Genomic DNA, 26,700 nt, shown 5'->3' with positions numbered 1-26,700 from the left:
AGAAAAATTAAATATTAATGATTTTAAATTTTAAAAAATAAAAAATAGGCTTTTAACTTATAATAAAGAAAATGACGTGGGCAGAATAGCCTGCAAAAGAAACTTTAAATTAATGTGAGGAAGAAATTATATTGAAGATGTCCTTGAGGATGGCTGGAATGGCCGAAACGTTGAACTGAAGAAAAATAAAAGTGTTGAGACAAAAATGGATAAGAATTTTTTGATTTATTTTATAAATAATTACCTTGTCTCAAGAAATTGAAATAATATAATTATTTCAAAATATTAAAACTAAGGCGTATAAATATTGAAAAACAACCGTAATTCGTTCATTACTGGGATTGAAATTTTCCTAATAATCTTCCTATTCATTCTCTTTTTGTTTATAATATTATGGGCCTCCATCAGCACGAGGAAAAAGGAGTTTAGCTTGTTTTAGGAGTAGAAACATAAGAGTTAATTAATTTAAGACAACATAAAAACTACTACTTTCACTTCGATAAATCTTATAAACTACATTATAGTACATTCAACTAGCTTTAATTAGAGTGCTAATAGGAATCAGTATAGTACAAGATCCGGGGAGGGAAAAAAAGTCAGTTTTTTCAACCCAATTTTTTATTATAATAATGAAAACTATGTTTAATTACCAGTCAAAATTGATTAGTCTGCCAAGTATAGAAAGGGGGAATAAAAAAATGGCGCCTGTTTCACAACGTTAAAAAAACATTTTTTTTCATATCTTTAAAACTACCAAAAACAATATAAAACATCATTTAAAGTAGAGCAAATTTCATAAAATATAAGCCTTAATAGAGCTATTTACCTTCAATAATTCTCGAAATATAGCTTTTTAAAAAGCAGCCATCGATAAAATGTGTCCTGAAAAATCAGTAGTTAGTAAATTTATTTTAGGAAATCTATATCTCAGAAACCATTAGACGTGCAGATGTCTGCTAGCACTCAAATTAGTTCATAACGTTTTTCTTCATAGGAGTAGTAGTTTTCATGATATTCGATTTCTAAAATAAATTGATTTGTAGTTGTTCGGAGAAAAATTCATATTCACATACAAAAATTATAAAAACTATTTTTAATGTGAAGATAAACGTCATAAACTAGATTATAGCACATTAAACTAGCTTTAATTTAAGTGCTAATAGACATCAGTAGGTACGTCATCCTGAGATAAATATTTCTCTCAATAAATTCACTAATTACTGCTGTTTCCGTATATATTTCATATAATGTAGCTTTTTTAAAAAAAACTGTAACTATTGATCTCGGAAACTATTGATCGTAAATAGCTCATATTTCAGTAAATTTACTTTAATTTAGATGATGTCCTATTTGGTTTTTCAGTGTTGTAGGTAGTTTTAATGATATAGAGTGCGGAATGGGAAATTATTTTATTTATTTTTTTTCATTTTGAAACAGTTCAACATACTCCCTAGTTATATTTGACTGACTTAGATATTGAATAGTAATTATTAATTATATGAATATTAATTTTTCATATGAAAGTTTGTCCAAACATCTATAAATCAATTTATTTTAGAATTAAAATGTCATGAATACTACAACTCCTACGAAGAAAAACGTTATGAACTAATTTTAGTACAAGCAGACATATCTGGTTTCTGAGATATAGATTTCCTACAATAAATTCATTAACTACTGATTTTTCAGGACATTTTTTATGAATGGCTGCTTTTTAAAAAGCGCTATATCTTGAGAACTATTGAAGGTAAATAGCTCTATTTAGACTCATATTTTAGGAAATTCACTCTACTTTAAATGATGTCCTCTTAAGTTTTATAGTTTTGTTGGTAGTTTTAAAGATAGACCTCTGAATAAAAAAACATTTTTTTACGTTGTGAAACAGGCGCCATTTTTTAATTCCCCCTTCCTTGACTTAGCAGACTCATCAATTTTGACTTGTAATTAAACATATTTTTCATTATTATAATAAAAAATTGGGTTGAAAAAACTGACTTTTTTTCCCTCCCCGGCTCTTGTACTATACTGATTCTTATTAGCACTCAAATTAAAGCTAGTTGAATGTACTATAATGTAGTTTATAAGATTTATCGAAGTGAAAGTATTAGTTTTTATGTTGTCTTAAATTAATTAACTCTTATGTTTCTACTCCTAAAACAAGCTAAACTCCTCTTTCCTCATGCTGATGTAGGTCCATATTATTATAAAAAAAAGGGAATGAATAGGGAGATTATTAGGAAAATTTCAATCCCAGTAATGAACGAATTACGGCTGTTTTTCAATATTTATACGCCTTACTTTTAATATTTTGAAGTATTTTTCATTAAATACGAATAAGATATGAACAAAAAGACCTAAGTAAGTAAGAAGATACATACAAAAAAAAAATTAGAATGTTCTTGATTATCCGGGTTTCGGATACAGCGGCTAATATTATAATATATTATACGCTATTATTAAGCGTATAATATATTATGCTGGTTATTATTGCCGTCATAATAGGAATGGAATTGAATACAATTTAAAACAATATAGAGGTAACCAACCTATTCTAACGATCGTGGAGTATCAAGTTTACATTTCGTGGGACCGCCAATATTTGCGTGTACATAAAGATGCTAAATGTAAAATTTTAGAATGTGTTAAGTATATATTATTGTATACATAAACGTTTCAATATATTATGTGCGTAATTACGCATATGTAATGTATTAAAACATTTTGTGATTGTTGTTACTGTCATATTGTTACTGTTGTCTATTGTCTATTGTCTATTGTTGCTGTCATACTGTCATGCCGTACACCTTATTAGTTTTTATGTTGTCTTAAATTAATTAACTCTTAAGTTTCTACTCCTAAAACAAGCTAAACTCCTCTTTCCTCATGCTGATGGAGGTACATAGTTTCAAAGATACAGAGCTCTGAACGAAAAATTACTTTTGTCATTTTGAAAGATACGTCACTTTTGATTCCCCTGAACTATACTTGGCAGAATAGTAACTATACGTAGTAGTTGACATCAATTTTGACTAGTAATTATACGTCGTATTCATTAAAGTAATAAAAAATTGGGGAGAAATAATTTTTTTTTCCACCTGGCTCTCGTACTTTTTTTTTCTTAAATACTACTTTTAAAAATGTCATTAATATCAAGAATTTTGTTTGTCCTTATCTCATTATTCACGATTAGCGGGGTTATACAACAATTTCGATTGAACAATTACCGAATATTATTTATTTTGTTATAATTGTTTGTATGGGAAATGTGAATCCTACCAAATATTTTCCTGTAGTTGATTTTTTTAAGAAGTATTGTTGTAAAGTGGCTTAAACATTGTAAATTTGTTACATTCCCTGGAGAACAAAGTACAATGAAATATGATATTATTTGCGGTCCTTATTTCTTTCTCCATTCTAGGAAACATTACACTCTGATGGAATACATTGTAAGTAATGTCTTGGAATATAACTCACCGGTGGGTCTCAGTAGAGGTTTTAATATTTAATATTTCGAGATCTCTCATGTTTCAAATTTCTTTTCATTTTTTTTTTCTTTTCTTTTGCACTTAGACAGAAGTTTCCCCTCAGCTCCATGCCTAGCCTTCTTAAGGTATCCCTTAAAAACACTTTCCCGCTTTCAATTCGGGCTGTGTTCCTTAATTCTGTTCTGCAGGGAAACTTTGTCCCACTTTGATCTATGCTTTTGCCCGAGGGGGAAAATAACACTGAGTTCGAATTTACATTCAATTCTTTATGAAGAAATTTTGACCTTTATCTCGATTTTATTTGCATTATTGTTTTTTTTTTTTTTTTCATATTTTATGTTTATGTGAAACAAAAACTTCATTACTTGAGTACGATTGAATACTTCTGAAGAACACTTTATTCAAAAAAGTAGTTCTGCCCAACTGCATTGGCTTGCTTTGCCTGCACACAGCATACTAAGACTATTGGACAATTTTTTTTTTCTTATATAGCGTAGACATAGTTGGTAAATAATAAAATACATAATAATATTACATAATTTTTCTTATTGTTTTATTTCTTTAAATTTTTTCTTATTATCTTATAATTTAATTTTTTTTTTCATTTTTATAAAATTATTCATTTTTTTCTTTTATCACTATTTATATCTATCTATATCTAATGCTCTAACAAAATAAAACGTGCCATTATTTTTTTTTTTAGTGGCTTAAAACGTCATTGGTCATTAACGCCATTCATACCTTTTTTAATTTTTCTTAAATTAGTTAAATTTTATTATAATATATATTATTTTTTAAAAAAAAGCTCGTTATATTTTGTTAGAACAAGGTTCAGATTTTGCCTAAACTTTTTTTTTTTTATTGATAGATTACAATCTGCCACACTGTTGTGAGCAACAGGTAATAGTGATGAATGATCTCATACATACTAAAATAAAATAAAATAATAAATTAAAAAAAATAAAATAAAAAAACCATAAAAAAAAAAAGCAACTCTTTGAAAATATATACAAACAAAAGAATAAATAAGATGAACATAATCAAACTATCTGTATGAAAAATAAATAAATAAAATAACATAATGATAAAATAATATACACAATATTTACACAATCGACCTGAGGATCCCTGAGCCCACTCTATCCCCCATGTGTGAGGGGTAGAGCAGAGCTCAAAAGATCCCAGCGCATCCCTCTCGCCCCATCTTTGGTAATGAGCCAGTGGAGGCTGAGCAAGTGCGCTAAACTTTGCCTAAACTATATACATCAAATGGAAAAGATATTAAATACCTCTAAAAAATAAATACTGAATTACCCGATATATAAATAAATATGCGACACCTAGTATTTATTTTATTACCTGAACATTTTGGCTCAGAGCTCCATATCAATCAGATCTCACTATCAAAACTATAAAACATCATATCACATTATTTAAGTTAGACTAAATTATCAAAAATAGTAGAGTTCTTTACGTTTAATTGTTCTCGAGATAGAGTTTTTATATGTTACATCCGTGAGCTCCACGTATCCTCTCTCGTCTTCCCCCACTTCGACTACGTTCCTTGGTCTATGGAGGGGTATCTGCAGGTCTAGAGTTGAGACAGAAGAGATTCATGAATTGCTTCGTAAGATTTATCTTTGGGTTTCCTAGGCGCTCTCAAGTCTCTCAAGAAGCCCGCTGGTTGAAGTCTGAGTTGAAGTGGCTCTATCCAACCTCCCGAAGGCAATACCTTCTTGGTGTTTTCCTATTCCAAGTTCTTAAAATCAAAAAAACTACCTATATTCTTGATCTCCTCACACTTCGTTCATCCATCCATTCATTAAAGACCAGGTTCCAACCGATTGATTTATATATGCCCTCCTATAGAACCTTCTTTAGCAAATCCTTTGTCATACGTGCAACCTCCTTCTGGAGTTCTCTTCCCATCTCTATTCGCCAGTTCTCATCCATTCTTTCCTTTAAACAACACCTATTCCTTTACTTATTGTATAACCAAACCTCCGCATCATTGTGAACAATATAAATAGGCATACATTGATTACCATTAATGTTTGAATCATGTATTTATTTTTAGGTGACATATGTCTCAGAATGAAATTATTTTTTAAATTAATATTTTTATTTTATTTCATAATATTTGTAAGTCACTAACGACCAAAGATTTAATTTATTTTAACTTGATCTAACTCTGTAAAATTAAAAAAAAAATAGTATAATATAATAATAATAATATTTGAAATGTAAAAAAATTACCATTCACTGTTATGTTTTCAATGTTACTGCCCGTTTATATGTTAATAAACATGAACAATACCTTGAAATGAAGTTTCTGATGAGAGAAAGAGAGTTTCAAACTTTGTTAAAATTTTTAATTAATAAAAATATCAGTTTCCTTGCATTATTCCAATTCTGTGAAGAGTTGGAATATTTTTAAACCGCGGGTTACTATTCCTGGAAGAGCTGATACTGAAAGGCATATCTCCAACAAAAATAAATTCTCATACCCGGAGGCAGCAGGTGGAAGAGTTATTCTTTTAATAAAACCACAAATTGATCGTTCATATTCTCATAAACAACCTTAAAAATATTGAGGCCTTTTCGAAATTGATTTCAGCAGTTGGTCTGGATAATTTATAATCTCATTCTCTATATAATGATATTATATAATTCTCTCTAATAAACTCATCTTTATAAATTTGCATAAAGATTACTGCCTGATTAATACTTGTTAATCGCAGAGTTGAACAAAAATTAATTACTTTCCAATAACTGTAATTTGGAATTTAAGAAGTACAATTACAACAACGCGTTACTTAAAAGTAATTGTAATTATAATTAATATAAAAAAAAGGAAAAAAATCTGTTTTACAATGGCTCCAAAATATGAAAATAAAATCCAGCTTAAGATCTATATGCTAGAGATTTATTTACGTATATTGTTCATCTACATATTTTCGAAGATGCTCCGTTGCTTGTACTTTTTAAAATTTGTTTTTGTAATCAATGATCAACTTTATCATGCCTTTTACTTAATTTTGATTTGACTATAAATTATTCAGGAAAAATCATCTCCTACTGATAAAACATTTAGTATGTTAATTATTATTTATTATTATTATATCAGGGGAGTGACGGTAGCAGCGTGTTAACGCCCTTGTCTTGTCGTACCCAAAGGTTGCGAGTTCGAGTCCCCGGCCCTATCCGTGATTTTTTCAAGCATATAATTATACAATACTCACTCACTCTCCCGCTGGTATACCGAGTTAAAGTGGCTCTATCCAACCTCCCGAAGACACTACCTTCTTGGTGTTTTCCTATTCCAAGTTCTTAAAATAAAAAAAAACTACCTATATTCTTGATCTCCTCACACTTCGTTCATCCATCCATTCATTAAACACCAGATCCCAACAGATTGATTTATATATGCCCTCCTATAGAACCTTCTTTAGCAAATCCTTTGTCATACGTGCAAACTCCTTCTGGAGTTCTCTTCCCATCTCCATTCACCAATCCCCATGCATTCTTTACTTTAAACAATAGCATTTTACTTTTAACAATATCATCTACTTTAAAGAAAATCATCTCCTACTGATAAAACATTTAGTATGTTAATTATTGTAATTATATCAGGGGGGTGCGGTAGCAGCGTGGTAACGCGCTTGTCTGCCAACCCAAAGGTTGCGAGTTCGAGTCCCTGGCCTTATCCGTGATTTTTTCAAGAATATAATTATACAATACTCACTCACAGCTTCTTTCCCCCGGGCATTTTTAAGGCCCGTTAGCCAATGGGTGGCACTCACAAAAATAGACCTGGGAGTGTTGAACCCACCCTATGAAAACCACTTGATGAAACGCACGATGTATTTCCTAAGTACATCGCGTGAGGCCTTGGACATCCACGATCTGTCGCGACAATAATAATAATGTTAATTATTGTTAGGCTATTTTTTTAAAATTTATGTTTATTACTCCAATTTTGTATTGCACTATTCTATGTTTAATTTACATATTTATTATAATAGTTAATAATTAAACATGGAATAGTGCAAATTTATTAGTGAAAAAATGTTGTCTTATTGATTTGTTTTGAATAGGCTTACATTGATTGGGAGCGCGTTTAGCTCCGGGATAAGGCACGTGGCTACTAACTCCAAAGATCCGAGTTCTAATCCGGCTGTGCAGAAATCTATTTTCTGTTATACTGTAGCCATGACTCAACTCCTGTGGGTTCTGGAACCCTCCTTGGGTCTACCCAGCCTCTTAAATTGGGTACCCTTGATCGGGTAAAAATCTGGCGGTCGAGCGTGATTCTGACCAAGTCACCTCTTTGCACAACCGTTGGTCTAGTAGTAGTACTGAGTACTGAACCCTTGACCCTTTATGGGTTGTAGTGATACAGATTTTAATTTTGTTATTTTTATTTTGATTGTGTATATTTGAATTGGGCATAATAGCCTGTAAAAGTTTATGAATAAATACTGAAGCTATGAAGCTAAAATTATGGTATGTAAATTATAATTAATAATATCTTCGAAGGTATCAATAACAATTAATATTTAATGCTGTTATTTTAATAAATTGTAAAAGAGACTCCTTGGATAACCTTTATTATTAATAATAAAACTTCCACTCTCGAACTATATAATAGAATAGATATAAAATAATATAATTTCTCAATATTCTGGAAATTTTCAATTTTTTAATTAATTTGATAACATCCTTTTTCTATAGTCATATTTTTTCAAGTTATATTTTCATTATCATTTTTTTTATAGTTAAAATTATAACATTTAAGTTCTGAGTTATATGATTATGAAGATGCAAACTACTAACATTTTTTTATTGACTCATCTGCGTAATATATTCATGGATGTTCTTCCAAATTTGAGTATAACTTATTATTTTAAATTAATTCTTTTGAAAAAAAACGTGAACAAAATATCGCTATCCGGATATAAAGGAAATATCGATATTATAATATTAAATATCTAATATCGATACTCTAATATTTAATATCTAACATCCATATTATAATATTTAACGTCTATTAACGATATTATAATATTTTATATTGAAAAGAAAATTTAATGATTTAATATTGTTATTGACATCTATATTATTATTCTGTCCTTGTCATCCTTATAGACATTTTTTATAGTAATTTGTTAATATCAATTTTCAATAATTAAATTGTAATATCACTATTACAATATATGGGAAAAATCGGATATTTAATTATTAAATATTGTTATTTTTGACATTTTTTAACAGTCTCTGCCCTTAGGAACCTTATATATATATATATATTTTTTATTGGTTTATTATTTTTTTAAATTTTTATATTTTTTAGGTAGCGCATCCCACTTTGCCATGATAGGTGGTTCGCTGATAGTTGGGCCTATGATGGATTCTTTGGGCAGGAAAATTGGATTAGTTCTTGCGCTCAGTTTCTCTATGATAGGTTTGTATAGTACTTATTACTATTATAATACTTATATCTAATTGGCTATAACTTAATCTTTACATTCATATTTACATTACGTTGAGACAGATTTTTTTATTTACATTATATAAAAATAATTTATGGCTTCCATGACGTAAAAAGGACAAATCCAATAATTTCAAGAGTATATTTTGTACTTTAGCTGGTTCGAATGAAAAGCCACCCTAATTGGATTCCACATTATCAAACCAATTAGTATCAATCACTAATTTACGAAAGGGCTAAAGTCTGAAATTACTCTTTTGGTTGAATTCGCCCTTTCAACAGAGCACAGGTCATATAACTAATGATTTTTATAATTGCACGATAGAATATTATAATTAACTAGATAATTATTACTACGTTGATATAGCTAATATCTAAATGGAGGTAGTAATAATAATAAAAAAGTGCCGTAAATTTTCTTTGTGACTTTGTGTGCATCTTGAGTGCTTACGAATTATATTTTATTATTAAGTTTGTCGATGTCTGGTGGAAAGAAAAAAAAAAATTAGATGCAGAGGGTGGCTAGTTTCAAGAAAAATGGACTGAAGAATTCTTTTTTATCTTGCACAATGGTAAGCCTATTTGTTTGCTGTGAAATGAATCCATTTCAGTGATGAAAGAATTCAATATAAAGAGGCATTACTCAACTAAGCATCCTATGCTACACTCACTGACAGGACAAATAAGAAAAGACAAAATCCAGAAGCTTACTGCAAATTTGGAAAAACAGTAGAAAATCTTTCATAAACAAAGAACACAACATGATAATGTTGCAAAAGCTAGTTTTATATTTAATTCGAAATTGGCAAAATCATTAAAACCATTTGCCGAAAGAGAATTAATCAAGGAGTGTACATTGTAACTTTGCAGTGTTTTGTCTCCTGAAAAGAAAAATGAATTTGGAAAAATTAGTTTGTCTAGACGAATTGTTGTCCGACGTATAGAAATTATTGATAATGATATAAAAATAACATTGGCAGATCGTATGGCTGGTTTTGAATCATTTTCCGTTGCATTAAACGAAAGGACCGATTTATCCGAAATAGCTCAACTGATTATATTTACTTGAGGTGTTGATAGGGTTCACTGTTACTGAGGAATTGCTTGCTTTACAGGCGCTAAAAGGAAACAATACAGGAGAGGACATTTTTAATGAAGTTCAAAAGGTATTGACAAGCTTTGGCTTGCCATGATCAAAGTTAGTTGGCGTATGCACAGATGGCGCACCTTCTATGGTCGGCTTACGTAAAGACTTTATTGGAATTTTGAATGAAAAAGCAACTGAATTAAATGTGCAAAAAGATGATTTGATAGTCCTTCATTGCACCAACAGAACTTGTGTTTAAGTCCATTCGACTTAATCCCGAGGGCTTAACCATCGTCAGTTCAAGGTGTGAATGAAATATCAGTCGAATATGACGACGTTGCTAAGCAAAGGAAACATGCTGAAACGGTTTTACGAGCTTAGAAATGAGATAGCAGATTTTCTGAAAATAAAAGTTAAATCGCTATCTGAATTGAGTGACCCAAAATGGATATGTGACTTAGCATTTCTGGTCGAGTGATTTAAATTTGAAGCTTCAAAAACAAGGACAGTTAGAAAGTGATTTGTACTAATACAAGAGCCCAAGGCTCTTAAAGGCAGTTATCTCACCCCAATTTTTTATTACTTTGATGAAAACTATGTATAATTACTAGTCAAAATTGATGATTCTGCCAAGTATAGTTAAGGGGAATAAAAAATGGCGCCCGTTTGAAAGCGATAAAAAAATTTAATTTTTCATTCGGAGCTCTATATCTTAAAAAGTAGGAACAACACAAGAAAAACTTCCTGAACGTCATTTAAAGAAGAGAAAATTTGCTAAAATATGAGCCCTAATAGAGTTATTTACGTTAAATAGTTTTCGAGATATAGCTTTTTAAAAAACAACATTTCATAAAAATGTTGTACGGGACGTACTGAAAGATCAGTAGTTAGTGAATTTATTTTGAAAAATTTATATCTCAAAAGCCATTTGACTTACAGATGTCTATTAGCACTCCAATTAAAGCTAGTTTAATGAGCTCTAAAGTAGTTTATGATTTTTATCTTCGTAGGAGTGATATTTTACATGAAATTTGCAAAAATAAGTTGATTTATAGTTGTTCGGACAAATTTTCATTTGCCAAATTTATATTCATATGTGAATATCATAAGAACTACTACCCCTACGAAGATAAGTATCATAAACTACTTCATTGTTAGTTAAATTTCCTTTATTTTGAGAGTTAGCAGACATATGTGCCTCTTATGGATCGAGAGATATATTTTTTCAAAAATCCAACATTTTATACGCACAACTAGAAATCAACATTTTGTGAGTTTATTTTGGCATGTAATGCGAATTTGTGATGATCGATGATTAGTATGAATTCGTGAGTGGAGTCTTCTTATGAAGATACTCTTGACGTAGTATATGTATCTAGTGTTAGTGTAGATCTCTGCCCCAGAGGCCTTTCAGTCTTGTCGAGTTTTTTGGTAGTATGTCAGTTAGTAAAGTTTGTGTCAGAAGGTTGGGATGTACAGCGAGTGAGTCATGAAAAGTTTTTTATTTTGTCCGTAACAAATGGTTGACGAGGTCCTTGTTTAATGATTTGTTTGTGATGTAAAATCGTCTATGAGTGATTGATCGGAGGAATTTTGATCAAAGGATAGTCCGAAGGTGGAATTATTTGCTGGAGCCCCCTCCTTAGTGTTCCATATTGGCTTAAAGACCATGCTGTATATGAGAAGTTTGCTTAAGTGATTATTTTTTTTTTTTTGGTGTTGTAGTCGAGGAAAAGAAAGTCGGTGATTCATTTTTTAAAGATTGTTACATGTGGTTTCCAGGTCTGTCGTCTGTTCATCATAAGTCCCAAGTATTCTGAATCTAGTTGCTTAAGTAACGGTTTATTGTAAAGTCTTAGTTGAGGGAAGCCTAAACTTTTAAGTATAAATGTAACCTGATTCGATTTTTGTCAATTTTTATGCACCATTTATCAAACCAGTTTTGTAATTAATTTAATTGAGCTGTACATTGTGAGTAGCTATCGTAGCATTAACATCCTTGGATAGTATTACAGTGTTGTCTTCGTAAGTGTTACAGTTGTTTGCGGAATATCGGAAGTGTATATAGCGTACAGAATTGGACTTAAAATGCTGTCCTGCGGCGATTGGACGATAAATGGAATGTTTTCTATACTGATTAAATACGTATATTTCATACTCAAGATATGACCTTATAATTATTATAAATAATAGTTCTGCGGTAGAATTGTTTTAAATTTGCTAAGCAGACTAGGGCAACATTCTTTCTATTATAATGCAAGGTAACCCGTCTTTCTTACCTTAAGTTTGAGAGCATAAGGACATTAAACTACCAAACAATAACTTTAAAAAACCAAGCAACCTTTCTCAGGTAAAGGTTCATCAGTTACACTGTTGTAATCCACTGTTTGTATTTGCACAATTGTTAGGTTAGCCTGTTGAAGTGAGATTTTTATGCGATACAACGGTTTTCAGCGAGTAAAGTCTTCTATTATCTTTCGGATTCGAATTCGGTTGTGTTAAATAATTGTTAAAATTAATTAAATCAGCCAGGAGAATCGAGGGCCCTCTTGGAGCATACTCAGCCCCTACAAAGTTTAATTAACCTTAATTGGGGAAGCAATCCAGCCTTGAACAAATAACCACCTTGCGCAACCGTTACACATAAATGGTACTTTTTACAGAATATTGAAGCTCTGACTCTTTTTGGTTGTAGCGGTACAGTTTATCTATTTTTTGAAAATATATTTTTATTTGATACTTTTCGGAACTAATTTTTCTTTTAATCTCCCTTGAACGGTCGAATCGAAGTAAACCCCAATTCTTCGAGTACTTGTTTGACTGAGCTCACTTTTAATTGGAGGTAATGTTGTGACCTCTGTTGTCCGGCAGGTTGGTCTTTCATCGGCGGCTCCGGATGGCTGGTTCCTGGTCGGCTGCTAACCGGGCTCTCCGCGGGTATCGTATCTGCTCCGGTGTCCGTTCTTGTCGCCGAGATTTCGGCTCCGAAGTTGAGGGCCCATCTCACCGTGTACAAGCACGCTGCCTTCTCGCTTGGTCTCTTCATTATGTACTGTTTTGGTCTGTTCTTTAAGGTATGTCATCCTATACGATCTTGTCTTTGTTGTATGTTTTCGTATTTATTTTTTTTTCTGTACAAAATCCAACCGTCCATCAATTGAACCGTTTCTGAATAAACGATTCGATAGTTGAGGGTGTCCAGATATTTGAAAGTCATATCACTCTTAACTAATTTTAATTCAATCTTGACAGTCCCAAATTGATATCAAATCTCTTCAACTACAATACAATTCTAACAGTCATTCATAAAATATTTTGGCTGGAAGATATACTTATAAAATAAGCACAAGACATAACTAAACCTTTTAAGGTTTAATAGGCACATTTGTTTTTATTCGCTTTAGGGTTCAAAGTAAATACATATAAAGCTCGGATTTAATTGGATAATCTTTGATTATCTACAATTAGAATAATCTTGTACAGCACGTGCAGTAAAAGGTTTAGGAGGATATCAACAGCAGTAGAGTAGGGAGTAATCTTCCAAATGATCCCATAGATCAGAACATAATTTAAATCTATTGTTAGGTATAATCTGCCAGTTTGTTTCTAAGAGCTTTTTATCGTACAAGGCTTTTGTTAAATCTCATGTTTACACTTCTGATCCAAAAATAGATTTGCTATAACTTTACCGACAGACTGCGTTTTTTTTACATTTATATGTATTAATTAAATTAATTAGTTTTTTTTTGATAAATTTTCTTGACAACATACGCTCTCCTTGTAGTCCGAATTTACATAGTCTTAGTAAGTTCCCTGGATTATTATCCTTTATTTTTTTTCATGATTTTTACTTATTATCTCTGATCTGTTTTCAGGACCAATGGAAGCTGTCTTCTCTGATCTGCGGGGGGATGTCCCTCCTCAGCCTCGTGACGGTTTGGGCCTGGGTTCCTGAGACAAGAAAGGGAAAGACCAACATGTCCTATGGCCCCTTCTTCGCGGCACTTCCTCGTCGGAAGGATGTCTCCCGTCCGTTCCTCTTGATGGCAGGTCTGGCCTCTCTCAAACAACTTTCTGGAACGACGGTGGTACTATCTTATGCGGTATGTTGTTAAAATTTGAATATGACAATTTATGTATTGCTATGTATGTATGTTTATCTCGATTATCACATTAAATTCACACTCCAACACAAAATATGTCCTCCAGTATACTACTAGCTAACTCCACGGACCAACAAGGAAAAGTTGTATTGTAATATGAGTTAAACAGATGCGATTTACTATGTAGTTTTATAAAATTTACATAAACACACCTAATGGGTACTTGAGTCTATTATTATATTTATTTACCTAAGTACGGAGTATAAAGTAAGGGATTTATTTATAGCGATCAAGAAAAATTTCAACATTGTGTTTTTGACGGAAATACACGTTTTGAAGTTACTTCAACTTTTCTAATAAAATAAACTAATCGAAAATGCCACTATAATCGATTTTACTTTTTTTTTAAATGGCTCTTACGATTTTGAATAAATTTTTTTTTATTTGTTTTTGAAAAAAATGTAAACATCAAAGTCATCCTGAAAAACTGCTAGTCTATATTTTTTTCAACTAACCAGTGAGATCTTGGTGAGCCACAAGTCAAACTTATGATGTAATATAATTTTTTTTTTTTGTCCTTCGATTCAACTTATAGTTCTTCATGTAATAGGATGTTTCTTGTAAACTAGGGAAATCTACCATGACTCTTAAGACTTTATTTGGATTGCAACAATAAGGCGTGATACCATATTTAAATTAACCTGTGAATCTTAGAATTAAAACAGACATATAATAAAGAGATTTATGATATCTAGCCGTTTCAGTATTACGACATAATTGCGGGTATAAATCTTTCTTATTTGAGCATGATTAAAACGAGAAAAACAAATACAAAAATGAAAAAAAAAATTATGAATTACATTCTGAGATTGCGAAACAACGTCAGTAAAACCTCTTTGCTCATACACTATCTTTTTAATTGTATAAATGTACACATATGTTTATCTATAAAGATATTTGAGTTTGGTAGGTAGTTGGGACATTCACTGTAGACGTATCTAGTTAGAATTAGTATTTTGAAATAAGATGACCTCCAAAATAATGTTATTGAATTGCCAAAGCGTGTTAAATGTCCTGGACAAGATGGCCATTTCTCAAGCGGGTTAGAGCAGCTTCCTCCCAGCGGCCGCTGCGCTAGGATGTCGACTATGCTTTTACTACTCTTTTGATTTCTTTTAATTTACTGGGAGAAATCTCGAAATATTTTATACATATTGTTAATATTTATGCAAAGACTGCTTGACAAACAATGTTTTATGCATATTATTTTGTATTTTAGAAGGTGAACGAATATAAACAAATTTTATTTTAAAATAAAATGTTTGTCGTGTTATTAAAAATATTAAGAGTTATTTTAATTTTAATTAAATTAATTAACCAACAGAGCTGAAACAAAACCCGAAGTGTTTCTAATGAAAAATAACTGAAAAAACAAAATAGCCACAGCGTGTAAAACAGTTTTTAATGAATTCCGAAAAGGAATTTAACAAAAGTGTGAAATTTATACTCTTCCGAATATGTAAGCTGAAAAAACAAAACATTCTTATCAACTGGAAAATTAGTGTCATAATTTGTTGAATTGAATTTTTGAATTTGTTTACATTTGATAAGTTAATATATCAAAAGTTCATTGTACTCGCTAGATTTAAAATGGAGGCATTAAATTTTTAGTTTCTCATTTGCTATCCTGATATAATAAAAATCTAGCGAAAATTCAAATATATATATCTCAGAATACAACAAAATTCGTTCCCACAAAGTTTCAGTTTTTAGGGGGAAAATGAATTTTTATTTCTCTTTAGTTAGAGTTTTTATCATATAGCCTATGAATGTATTATATTTTTTAGGCATTTTTGAGACAAAATTTCTAACGTTTTAGAAAAATTAAATAATAATAATAAAAAAAAATACAAATATGCAATGTTTATAACATGTAATGATATTTATAATGGGGAAGGTGTGAGTAATGGCTGATCAAGAAAAATTATGAGAGCTTACAGTGAAAACAAAAGCTGAACTATATAAAATCCTTTCAACATGTTTGATTTTGGGGTAAGAATAATTAACACTGACTATATCAATTTTAAATTTAACGGTTCGATTATAACAATTGATAATGAAAAATAAAAGAAGTTTTTAAAATTTTATTTTTTATTTCAACCCCGTGAATAATCCATAGATAATGAATTATCTAATAATTATAAAAATTATTTATTAATTAAGTAAATAGTACATATATTCTAATAATATGGTAATAAATAATAAATGATTGCTTAACAGGCAGGGTAGGGTGATAAATTAATAATAAATTATTTAATTTTATTTTTTGTTGTGATTTTGAAAGAAATATTATTACGAAAATTTCTTTTTATATCCTAATATAATAGTAAAAACATTAATTTAAAAAAGTGTTTATTTTTTAATTGTGTTTTTTACATTCTACAAGAATTTAAGGTAAAATCATTTTATATTATAATTTAATATATTTTACTCTTCTTACAACAACGTTCCGAACAATTTTTGCCATTTTCAAGTTGTATTATTCTAAATACATTTTCAACCAAAAAATATCATTTATTCTTATTCTTCGTCAGGACTTAATACCCTTTTTATTACTTCATTATGGCATTCGATTATTAAATTTCAGTGCACTAAAATTTGGATAGATAGATGGATATAAGAAAAGGAAGACAAGAAATGGGGGAACAGCGCTAATGAAAAAGAAAAAAATAAGGATAAAAATTACGAACTATATTCTGTTTTGAATGTAAAAAAAATGTCCTCCTGTCCTACAGTATCCTTCCTAAATACACCACTAATGCCTGTTGAACAGATTCGATACTTAGGACTCCATCTTGATAAGAGACTTACTTGGAATCCACACACAAGACTGAAACTACAAGATACTGCTCGTAGATTCCGATTGCTTGACAACACTTACTTGACAAACACTCTAAACTTCCTATTCACTACAAAAAATTAGCTAGTATACACTACAATAATCAGACCAATTTGGACATATCGAATTGAGCTCTGGGACTCCACCAAACCATCAAATTCTTCCCACATCCAATCGTTACAATCCAAAATCCTACGTAAAATCCTTGATGCTCCTTATTACGTCACAAATAAACTCATTCATAAAGACCTTAATATCCCATTCGTTGCAGATTTGACCCAAAACAGATATGCGTCTTTTTATTCCAAATTCCTTAACCATCCTAACCCATTAATTCTTAATCTTTAATCCCTAACAATCCCTGATAATCCTCCGAGGTGTCTGAAAAGAAGATGGCCACGGGACCTTCTAATTTAAATTAATGTTTGAAGTACCACCAATGGATGGTTCCTTCCCATGATTTTCAAGTGTATATGAAACATACTACATATTTACCTATTGTATTATTTTGTACAATTGTAAATTACATTAAATAAATAATTAAAAAAATTTTTTTGATATATAGTGATTCTTATTTTTTCTATATTTTTAAATTATTGTTAGGTGCTCATAAGGCTAATAATATTCAAATTTCGATTTTAATTTTGATGTAATGGATTAACTACGAGAATAATTTGGAAAATGATCATAACGGCAGTTGAACTGTTCAATAATTTAGATTTAATAGTTTTCTTCCCTTGAGACCTTCCGCTCCCAGATAGATTGCTGTAATAAACATTCCCAGCCACATTATCCCATTTCCTCAACATTTATTCCAGGAGAAGATTTAATTCGGTTATAAATTTTCTAGAAGACTGATCTAGAGAGTATTAATTGTAGTTGGGACATGAGGGAGTTTTGATGTCAACTCGAAAGCAAACACTAATCATTTACGCTTTATCACGTATCTTGGGTAAATAAATTTTTCTTGGGAGCTTATGCAAGCATCGAAAGACTACTCTAAAATTTCCATCGTATTATGAATTGGCTATGACTACAAGGAATATTGTTATAACAATTAATATTTTTTTAAAAGTAGGTTACAAACGGTCCCACCAGTGTATAAACAAATTATGTGGGATTTCTCCTTTCTCCTTCTCTACTCTTTTCTTATCCTTTCTTCCTTGCCCACGTTATTTAGTTATGTTCACCACATCTTACTATTGCCATATTCACTAATTAATCCTTTAATTTATTTGGAAATGTTCCTAGAAGTCATTAGTCTAATAGGAGTCTAAGAAAAAAATTCTCAACTAAAGTGTGTTTAGAAAAAAAAAACTTCGCTATTGGTCCGCTAAGGTCCCTTACGATCGACTTGGTTAACTGTATTTCTTAAAGAGCCGTTTATCTAATTTATAATGGTGCAATTAAAACTTGATGGTCTTTAATAGTTCTTGAGTGATCGCTTCGAATTAAAAAAAAAATTTAAATATGAGTTTTCTCTTTGGTTGAATGGTACGATGGCCTGTATGAACTTTTATGTCATTCTGTGTATACATACACAACCAAAATATACATTTATAATACTCAAAATATTGATGAATAAAAATCTTGAAAAGTTATAGTGTGCAAAAAATTGCGTAATCACTCAGTGTAAAATTGCAAACGTTCCTGAAGTTAAAAAAATAAATTTTTATTGTTAGGAAATTAAAAAAAAAGAAAGAAAAATTGAGGTCAATTTTAAGTGAACTAGAAAAAAAAATACAATAATTAATTTTAAAAATTGAATTTAATAAAGGACAGAATTTTCATAATTGAACATTTTTCATAATAGAAAAAAAACACATTAGAAAAAGTTTATAAAAGAAAAAAATAGTTTATATGATATGACTATTGGTATGTCCTGATTAATCGAACCGAACGCTCTGGGACCTACGGCCCAACGCGCACGGCCTTCGCGTCCCTTAGTATGATCATTATTATATGTCCTATTAACGCTCGAGTGGCAAAACTATATCATCATTGTTGGTTAGGGATAAAATTATTTTTTCAAATTTTAAGTTAAAAATTTTTTTTTAAAGATTCAGGTTTAATCATAAATCCATTAATCACTGAACATTTGGGCGCCTCTAGTGGCCCCCTTTAAAAAAAATATACTCAGATTTAGTTTGCAGTAATGTTTTCTTGCCTTACCAATGTCACAAAAGTGGGGTTGACCTTCAGTCGGGATTTCGTCCTGTCCAAACATTCTTTTATGGATTTATAGTTTTGCCAATCTCTGCAGTCTCTGATATTTATATAAATCTGTCCCTTGGTTCTAAAATGTCAATGTTTTTTATATTTTGTGTTTTTTTTATACCAAAAGGTTTCAATTTAATGAGTCATCAATTCTACAACGACCAATTTATAATAACAAACTAAAATAAGTTATATTTTAATGATTTATTAAATTAAACATTTTTTGTATAAAAAACACAAATTTAAAACTAATCTTATCAATTTGAGAATTCTGGCGGTGCCGGTTCGAATCCGGCCTAGGGTGTTGACTTTTTTCATTGAGCGGCGGTCTCACAAAATGAAAAACTTACCCCCTACCATCGCTCGGTAGTACTGGTCTCCAATGGGAGTCTTAGCCGAGAAAGGCAATTATAAATTATTATATGTATTTTATTATAAAATAAAATGTTATCCTTGTATAATTTTATTTCTGTACGAAGTGGCTTTATTGTGATCCTTTGAGTGTTTTCCTCGACCATTCTGATTGATAGTTGATAATTTAAAAATAAATCTTTAAAAAAATATAAAATGGTAAATAATATAATATTAAATTCATTATTTTATTTAATATGAATAATAATCAACACTAAAAATAAAATAAAAGTTATTACCAGAGATCGATCAAAAGAGTTAGGAGACTAGATATAGATCTTGTGTCTTTAGGCCTATGAGATATTTATCTCTATGTGTGGTATTAATTATTTTTTAATTTATAATGTTTCACTGTTACAGAGCCAGCTTCTAGTGGCCGGAGGGCAAACGCAAGGCGAGCTGGGCGCGGTGTGTATCGGAGGCGTGCGGCTTGCGGCATCACTGTTCGCTGGACCCCTGGCCGCACGTTTCGGCCGCCGGTCCCTGGCCACATTAGGAGGCTACCTCTCTTCCTTGGCCCTCCTCATCATGGCGGGAGGGTCTTCCCAGTCCCTCGCCTGCCTCCTCGTCTTCGTCTTCTCGTCGGCCCTGTCCAGCTCTGCCATCCAGGCCCTCGTAGGTGAAGTGTTCCCTGTCGACTTCAGGGCGGTAAGTGCAACTTTTGATAAAGAATATAAAATAATCTACTGCTATTTATTTTAAATTAATTAAACACAAATTATATTAATTTCCTACAAGTGATGATTAGGGGATATGAAATTAAAATAGGGAAAATCAAGGACAAACCGTTACTAGATGGAGAATATCTAAAATTTGTGAAAAGTGGTAAAGGTAAAATCATCGGATTTAAATTCCATATTATAAAATCTTCTTGTTATTAATACAGAGGGGAAAAAACCTTATATCATTAAAAAATTAAATTCAAACCGCTCTAAACAACGCCTGGCTTGCTGAAAATTGAAAAAAAAAAAAAACAGCGTGAAATATGAATACAATTTTTATCATAAACTTATTCTTGAAAATTTTTAATTAATATGAGTCAATATTATTAATCTATTAATCGTGTAACGAACTTTTAGGGGGAAGTAAAGGATCATTAATCAACATCTTTCCCTTTCAATCTAAAAGAGGGAGGGGGGAGGTATTATAGTAAAAAATTCTTAATGTTTGATTACCCACTCAATTGATTATCTTAAGATAGATACAATCGGCTTAGATCAGAAATGGAAGCATAACCGAGTGGTTTGTTGTTTGAGTTTAAGGTTGATAAAAAAAAAAAGGGTGGTTGTAATATCTCTGTAAAAATAAAAATATATATATTGTGAATATTTTCCAATTTTTTATTGTCGCCCAAAAACCAGGAGAGGTTTTGTGGAATACCTTATTTTTCCATGACCTCTTTATGTACCACCTCCTCTCTTTTACATTGTCTGGAGAACAACTCACAGTTGGCTTTATGATTTTGCAGTCCAAATTTGTGTTTTACTTTGTAACAATAATTTAAAATTTAGGTTTGCACTGGCCTGACAACCACGGCAACCTACGTTTCGGCGTTCGCCGCCTTACACTCGCACCCTTGGCTTCTGTCAAGCCTCGGATTAAATCGCCTGCTGGGGATCTACGCTACGATTGCTGTAATTACAACGCTTATCGTCATATGCTTCCTTCACGATACAACAGTCACTGTTAAAGGTAAGATAATGGTTTAATTTTTTTTTTCTTAAGAGTCAAATAAGAAGTATAATTAAAAAAAAAATTGTTGATAGTTACGTTTAATGATTGCGCATCCTTTGATATTTTACAATATTTCGCCCAAGTTTTGAGTTTGGATAAGGTGACTCTATGCAAAAAATAAGAATACGATATAAAGGCCTACTATATTATTCAACTAAATTATATAGAGAAGAAAATATAGTTCAATAAAGTTCAATGAACTCATCAATGAAACCAATATTTGCAGGTGTTCCTCAAGGTTCTGTCTTGGCCCCATTTCTGTACCTCATATTCACAAGCGACAACATACTAAGTGGAGACGACACTGCTATCATTTCGAGAAAGACACAGACCCTTTAAAGGCCACACTAACACCACAACATAGTCTAAACATAAACAGACATGGTGCCCACGATGGAAGATTAAGATATATATATATATATATATATATATATATATATATGAGCATATATCTCGTGACATTTGGAAGTTCTTTTACCAATTTTAAAGTAAAGCAACCCTCTTCCTTCACGATGATTATTTAAAATATAAACTGGTATTTTGGTTTAACCTTTTAGGCGAATATTTCAGAGAAATTCTGTGACAAAATGTCACTTACTGTAGACCCCTAGATAGTGAAGATGAAATATAAAAAAGAAAAGCTGTTTCCCCAAGAGAGAAAAAGAATAACTGACATATAATCACAAGGGAGCAGTTTTTCATTTTTAATACAAAATGTTCTGTAATCTAGTCAGTTATAGTAAAGTGGGTAGATAATATTATACTCTAGTATATTAATTATATCCTGTTATTTATTGATATTGTTCCAAGACGACTGGAATGTGGATTAAGAATATAAAAAAAATCATGAATGCTTGTTACCTTGCCTCAGTGAAAGACTTTCCTCTTGCCAGGTAGAATATGTGCTGGGAAAATTATTTTTAGGTTGGAAACATTAATTACATAAAAATGTTTGAAGTCTATATTTAACAAAGAAATTGTATATATTATAAAGAAAGAAATTATAATAAAGAATTATATAAACAAAAGAAAGAATTGTAAAACAAATTAATTTTATGCATTAATAAAAAAAAAGGAAAATCAACTTCATACTTTACAAACACTTAAACTAATTTTATAATAGAGAACAAAAGAAAACTGTCGATGGATTTACCTTGAGCAAATGTGTGTAAATGTTCATATCTAATCTCACCAGAATAGGGGCCCCAGTGTGAGAGAAGTGGCTTGGCCAAAAGTCTACCATGGTTTCGTCATGGAGCCTGCAAATCTGCGGGGAAAACTAAAACTGCAAAACAATGCTGTCATTGTTAACAATCGGTGATTGCCTCTCCTTTTCCGTCAAAAGATCGCACCGCTTTTGTTTACAATCATATGTTTTCTTTTAGTAAGCAAATATCTTACAGTTAAAATAAATCGATTTTACAAACTGACTAAACTGATAAAATTTTATCAATTTTATTCAATGTTGCTTCAACACTTGTTCTTCATTTTATGTACACAGTATTGACGTGAATGCTAATGATGAAAATGAAATAAAAAAGAATTAATAATCTTATTTATATTTATACTTTTCACGTTTAATATTTGCTCATTATCCATCTCTGCTTCTAATTATGATACCAGGGAAGTTTAATTATGCTGTCAGAAAGTTGTAGCTATTCACACAGTGTTCTCAAGTCCCTCAGAAGGATATCTTTAATCTTGGCACTCAGTATTATATCTTGCCACTAGGAGAGGTATTCATTCATATGGGAGGGGAGGGGGTAGTGTGAGTTTCCATTAAACAACGCCTCGTCAAAGGATTGTATGGATTGGACGCGTCGGGAAATTGTCGATTTGGAGGATTATAAGCCTTCAAATTACCATGCATTAATTATTAAATTTATTTTTTATATATATAATGAAAATTCTTGTTTAAACAGATTTGTTCAGTAGTCATAAAAAAAACATCCATTTAGTCTCAACACTTTTTTATTATCTTAACAATCCTACGTTTCAGCCATTCCGGACATTTTCAAGGATCTATCAATAAAAAGTAATTAAATACATTCCATTCATCATAAATAATTCTTAAAAGCAAGGTGAAAAAAAAAATTCCTACCTTTTTACACTATCACTGTCAAATATTGATAGTCAACATAATTGCAGGTCCTTTGGCTTTATTAATTATTAATCATAGGTAAATTTTCGTTAAAACTTCCTTAATTATGGAAACAATATACACTAATAAATTAATCTTCATCATAATGTCTAAAATATCCATTATTAAATTTACTACTTTACAATCTATATTTCCCTTACTTATTTTATCAACACTACATTGAGTAACCTACCTTACTATTCCAGGTTGCCTTGTGTTCATTATATTTTCGTTTATATTTCAGTTTATTTATTCGTACATATTATTATTTTAAAAACATATCAATTTTAATTATATATTATGTATCTTACCAAAAACAAGAAAAACCATTATGATCATAAAAAAAGTGCAATAGAGACTGAAATTATGTTGATTAGAGTAGCCAATATTTGCTGTGTAATAAAGTTGGAAATGTAATTTTTTCATAATGTTTTGGAGATTATATAATAAATAGAATGTATTTAAAAATTTTTTTATAGATTCCTGAAAATAGCCACAATGGCTGAAACGTCTTAACACTCCTTAAGATAATAAAAAAATGTTGAGACCTAATAGATGTTTTTTTATGACTACTAATTTTTTTTTTTTATTAATTTTACAGTGTGTTAATTCTTTCCAAGTTTCAGATGACCTAGCTTCAGGGGCTTATTTTGAAATCAGTTACTAAGTTTTGAAATATAGCCAAATTTTATCTTTATTTTTCATTTTCTAATTTTTTTTCTTCATGCGTTTAATATCCTTTTCTATCATTTTTATGGTGTGTGCACAAAAAATGACCGTTTTATCAAATTCAAGATTTCAAAGGACTGTAAATATTTTAATTCTATTTGATACTTACCAATACTTAATAATCCCTTTAGAGCATTCTCTAAGCTTGTTTAATCCCATTCGACTTCTTAAAAAAAACTTTAGTTTAGTTATTAGTTTCGAAGAAGAAACATGACAGTAGCCTACAAAATTCTCGTAATTTTAAGGCATTACTGGAAAAAAAAATTGACAGCGGCTGAAGTAACTCGTGAAATTATTAAATATGAAGGGGAAGGTGTCCTTGACCAGCACACTGCGCGACGTTGGTTTGAAAAACATTAGTTTTTTTTTTTTTTTATTAAAACCAACGACAATACATCACTTTTATAACAATAATATTTTTACGCCATGTGGGTTGAAGCACACATTAGAATTCTATAAAGTTTAGACATTACTGTTTAACCTCAAAGTCGATTGCCCCCCATGAATGCAAGAGAAGGTAATTGTAAAGTAAATAATAGTTTATTGAACTTAATGTTGACTTTATTGTTGCATTTCAAAGTTTAAACTATTTATGTTTAATATTTATTTTGCATTAAAGAAAGTCAGAATTTTTTAGATTTTATATCGGATTTTGTGGTTATCTCACTCTCTCCGCTGACAAGAAAACATGGATCCGTTGGGAATTGTTTATCTATTGTAGCGAGCTAAGGTCAAAGAAATAGATCCAACAAACTAAAAGGAGTATTATATATGAGAAGAATAAGATAGTACAAGAGCCCAATGTTTTATTACTTTAATGAAAACTATGTATAATCACTAGCCAAAATTGATGAGTCTGCCAAGTATAGTAGGGGGAATAAAAAATGGCGGATGTTTCAAAGCGATAAAAAAAAAAATTTCATTCGGAGCTCTATATCTTAAAAAGTAGGAACAACACAAGAAAACCTAAGAGAACGTCATTTAAAGAATAGTAAATTTGCTAAAATATGTTCCCTAATAGAGTTATTTACGTTAAATATTTTTCGAGATATAGCTTTTTAAAAAGCAACGTTTCAGAAAAATGTTGCATGGGACGTACTGAAAGATCAGAACTTAGTGAATTTATTTTGAAAATTTATATCTCAAAAACCATTTGACGTATAGATGTCTATTAGCACTCAAATTAAAGCTAGTTTAATGATCTATTCAGTAGTTTATGATGTTTATCTTCGTAGGAGTAATAGTTTACATGAAATTTGCTAAAATAAATTGATTTATAGTTGTTCGGAGAAATTTTCATTTGTCAAATTTATGTTCATGTGTGAATATAATAAAAACTACTACCCCTACGAAGATATGTGTCATAAACTATTTTATAGAAAGTTAAATTTCCTTTATTCAATTTATTTTAGCAAATATCATGAAAACTACTATTTCTACGAAGATAAAGGTCATAAACTCCTTTATAGCCCATTAAACTAGCTTTAATTTGAGTGCTAATAAACTTCTATACGTCACATAGTTCCTGAGAAATAGATTTCTCAACATAAATTAACTAAATACCTATCTTTCAGTATATTTTTAAGAAATATTGCTTTTTAAAAAGCTATATCTCGGGAACAAATGGACGTAAATAGCTCTTTTAGGGCTAATATTTCAGTAAATTTACTCTTCTTTAAATAATGGTCTCTTAGATTTTCTAGTATTGTTGTTAGTTTTTAAGATATAGAGCTCCGAATGAAAAATTAATGTTTTTTAAGGTTTTGACAGCCACCAATTTTTATTCCCCCTACCTACACTTTGCAGACTCATCAATTTTGACTAGTAATTATATCTAGTTTTCATTAAAGTAATCAAAAATTGGGGTGAGATAACTGCCTTTTTTTCTTCCCGGCTCTTGTACTAAAGATGGTATGGGTGCTGTCAGAGAATAACACAAATAAGTTAAAAAAAAAATTTAATAGTGCCTACGTTTCGGCCATAATTCCTAGCCTTCATCAGGGCTAAGAACAAAAACCAGACAGCAACCAATGAATAAAAGTATATATAGAATGATTAAAGTAAATAATTATACAGAATAAAAATAGATAAAAATAAAGTAATAAAAGAAGTGGGAAATACAACTTTTTATATTACCTATTTTTTCGATAAATCAAACAATTTATCGATTTTTTTCCGATCAATCGCTAATATCGAACGTTTATTTCCCACTTCTTTCATAACTTTATTTATCTATTTTCATTCTGTACAATAATTTACTTTATGTATACTTTTATCCATTGCTTGTTATCTTATTTTTTTGTTCTTAACCGTGGCTAGAAATACTGGCCGAAACGTTAAATAATTTTTTTAACTTATTTGTGTCATTTTCTGACCGCACTCCCAATTATATTCTGCTCATATA

General features: G+C 30.5%; 1 protein-coding gene across 1 annotated transcript in view; it reads left to right on the top strand.

The window, feature by feature from the left end:
* LOC106686942 (uncharacterized) overlaps positions 1–26,700 on the top strand; it is a gene marked incomplete at its 5' end in the record, with an annotated part of 68,947 nt that overhangs the window by 35,098 nt on the left and 7,149 nt on the right. Inside the window, 5 exon segments of the mRNA XM_014430556.3 lie at positions 8,839–8,949; positions 12,935–13,137; positions 13,939–14,166; positions 20,054–20,341; positions 21,205–21,385. Of these exon segments, the coding sequence (XP_014286042.1) occupies positions 8,839–8,949; positions 12,935–13,137; positions 13,939–14,166; positions 20,054–20,341; positions 21,205–21,385 (1,011 nt within the window).

This window comes from Halyomorpha halys, unplaced genomic scaffold (genome assembly GCF_000696795.3).
Source record: "Halyomorpha halys isolate HHAL.00 unplaced genomic scaffold, Hhal_1.1 Scaffold36.1, whole genome shotgun sequence".
NCBI lineage: Eukaryota > Metazoa > Arthropoda > Insecta > Hemiptera > Pentatomidae > Halyomorpha > Halyomorpha halys.
This window is presented reverse-complemented; position numbering and strand designations above follow the sequence as displayed.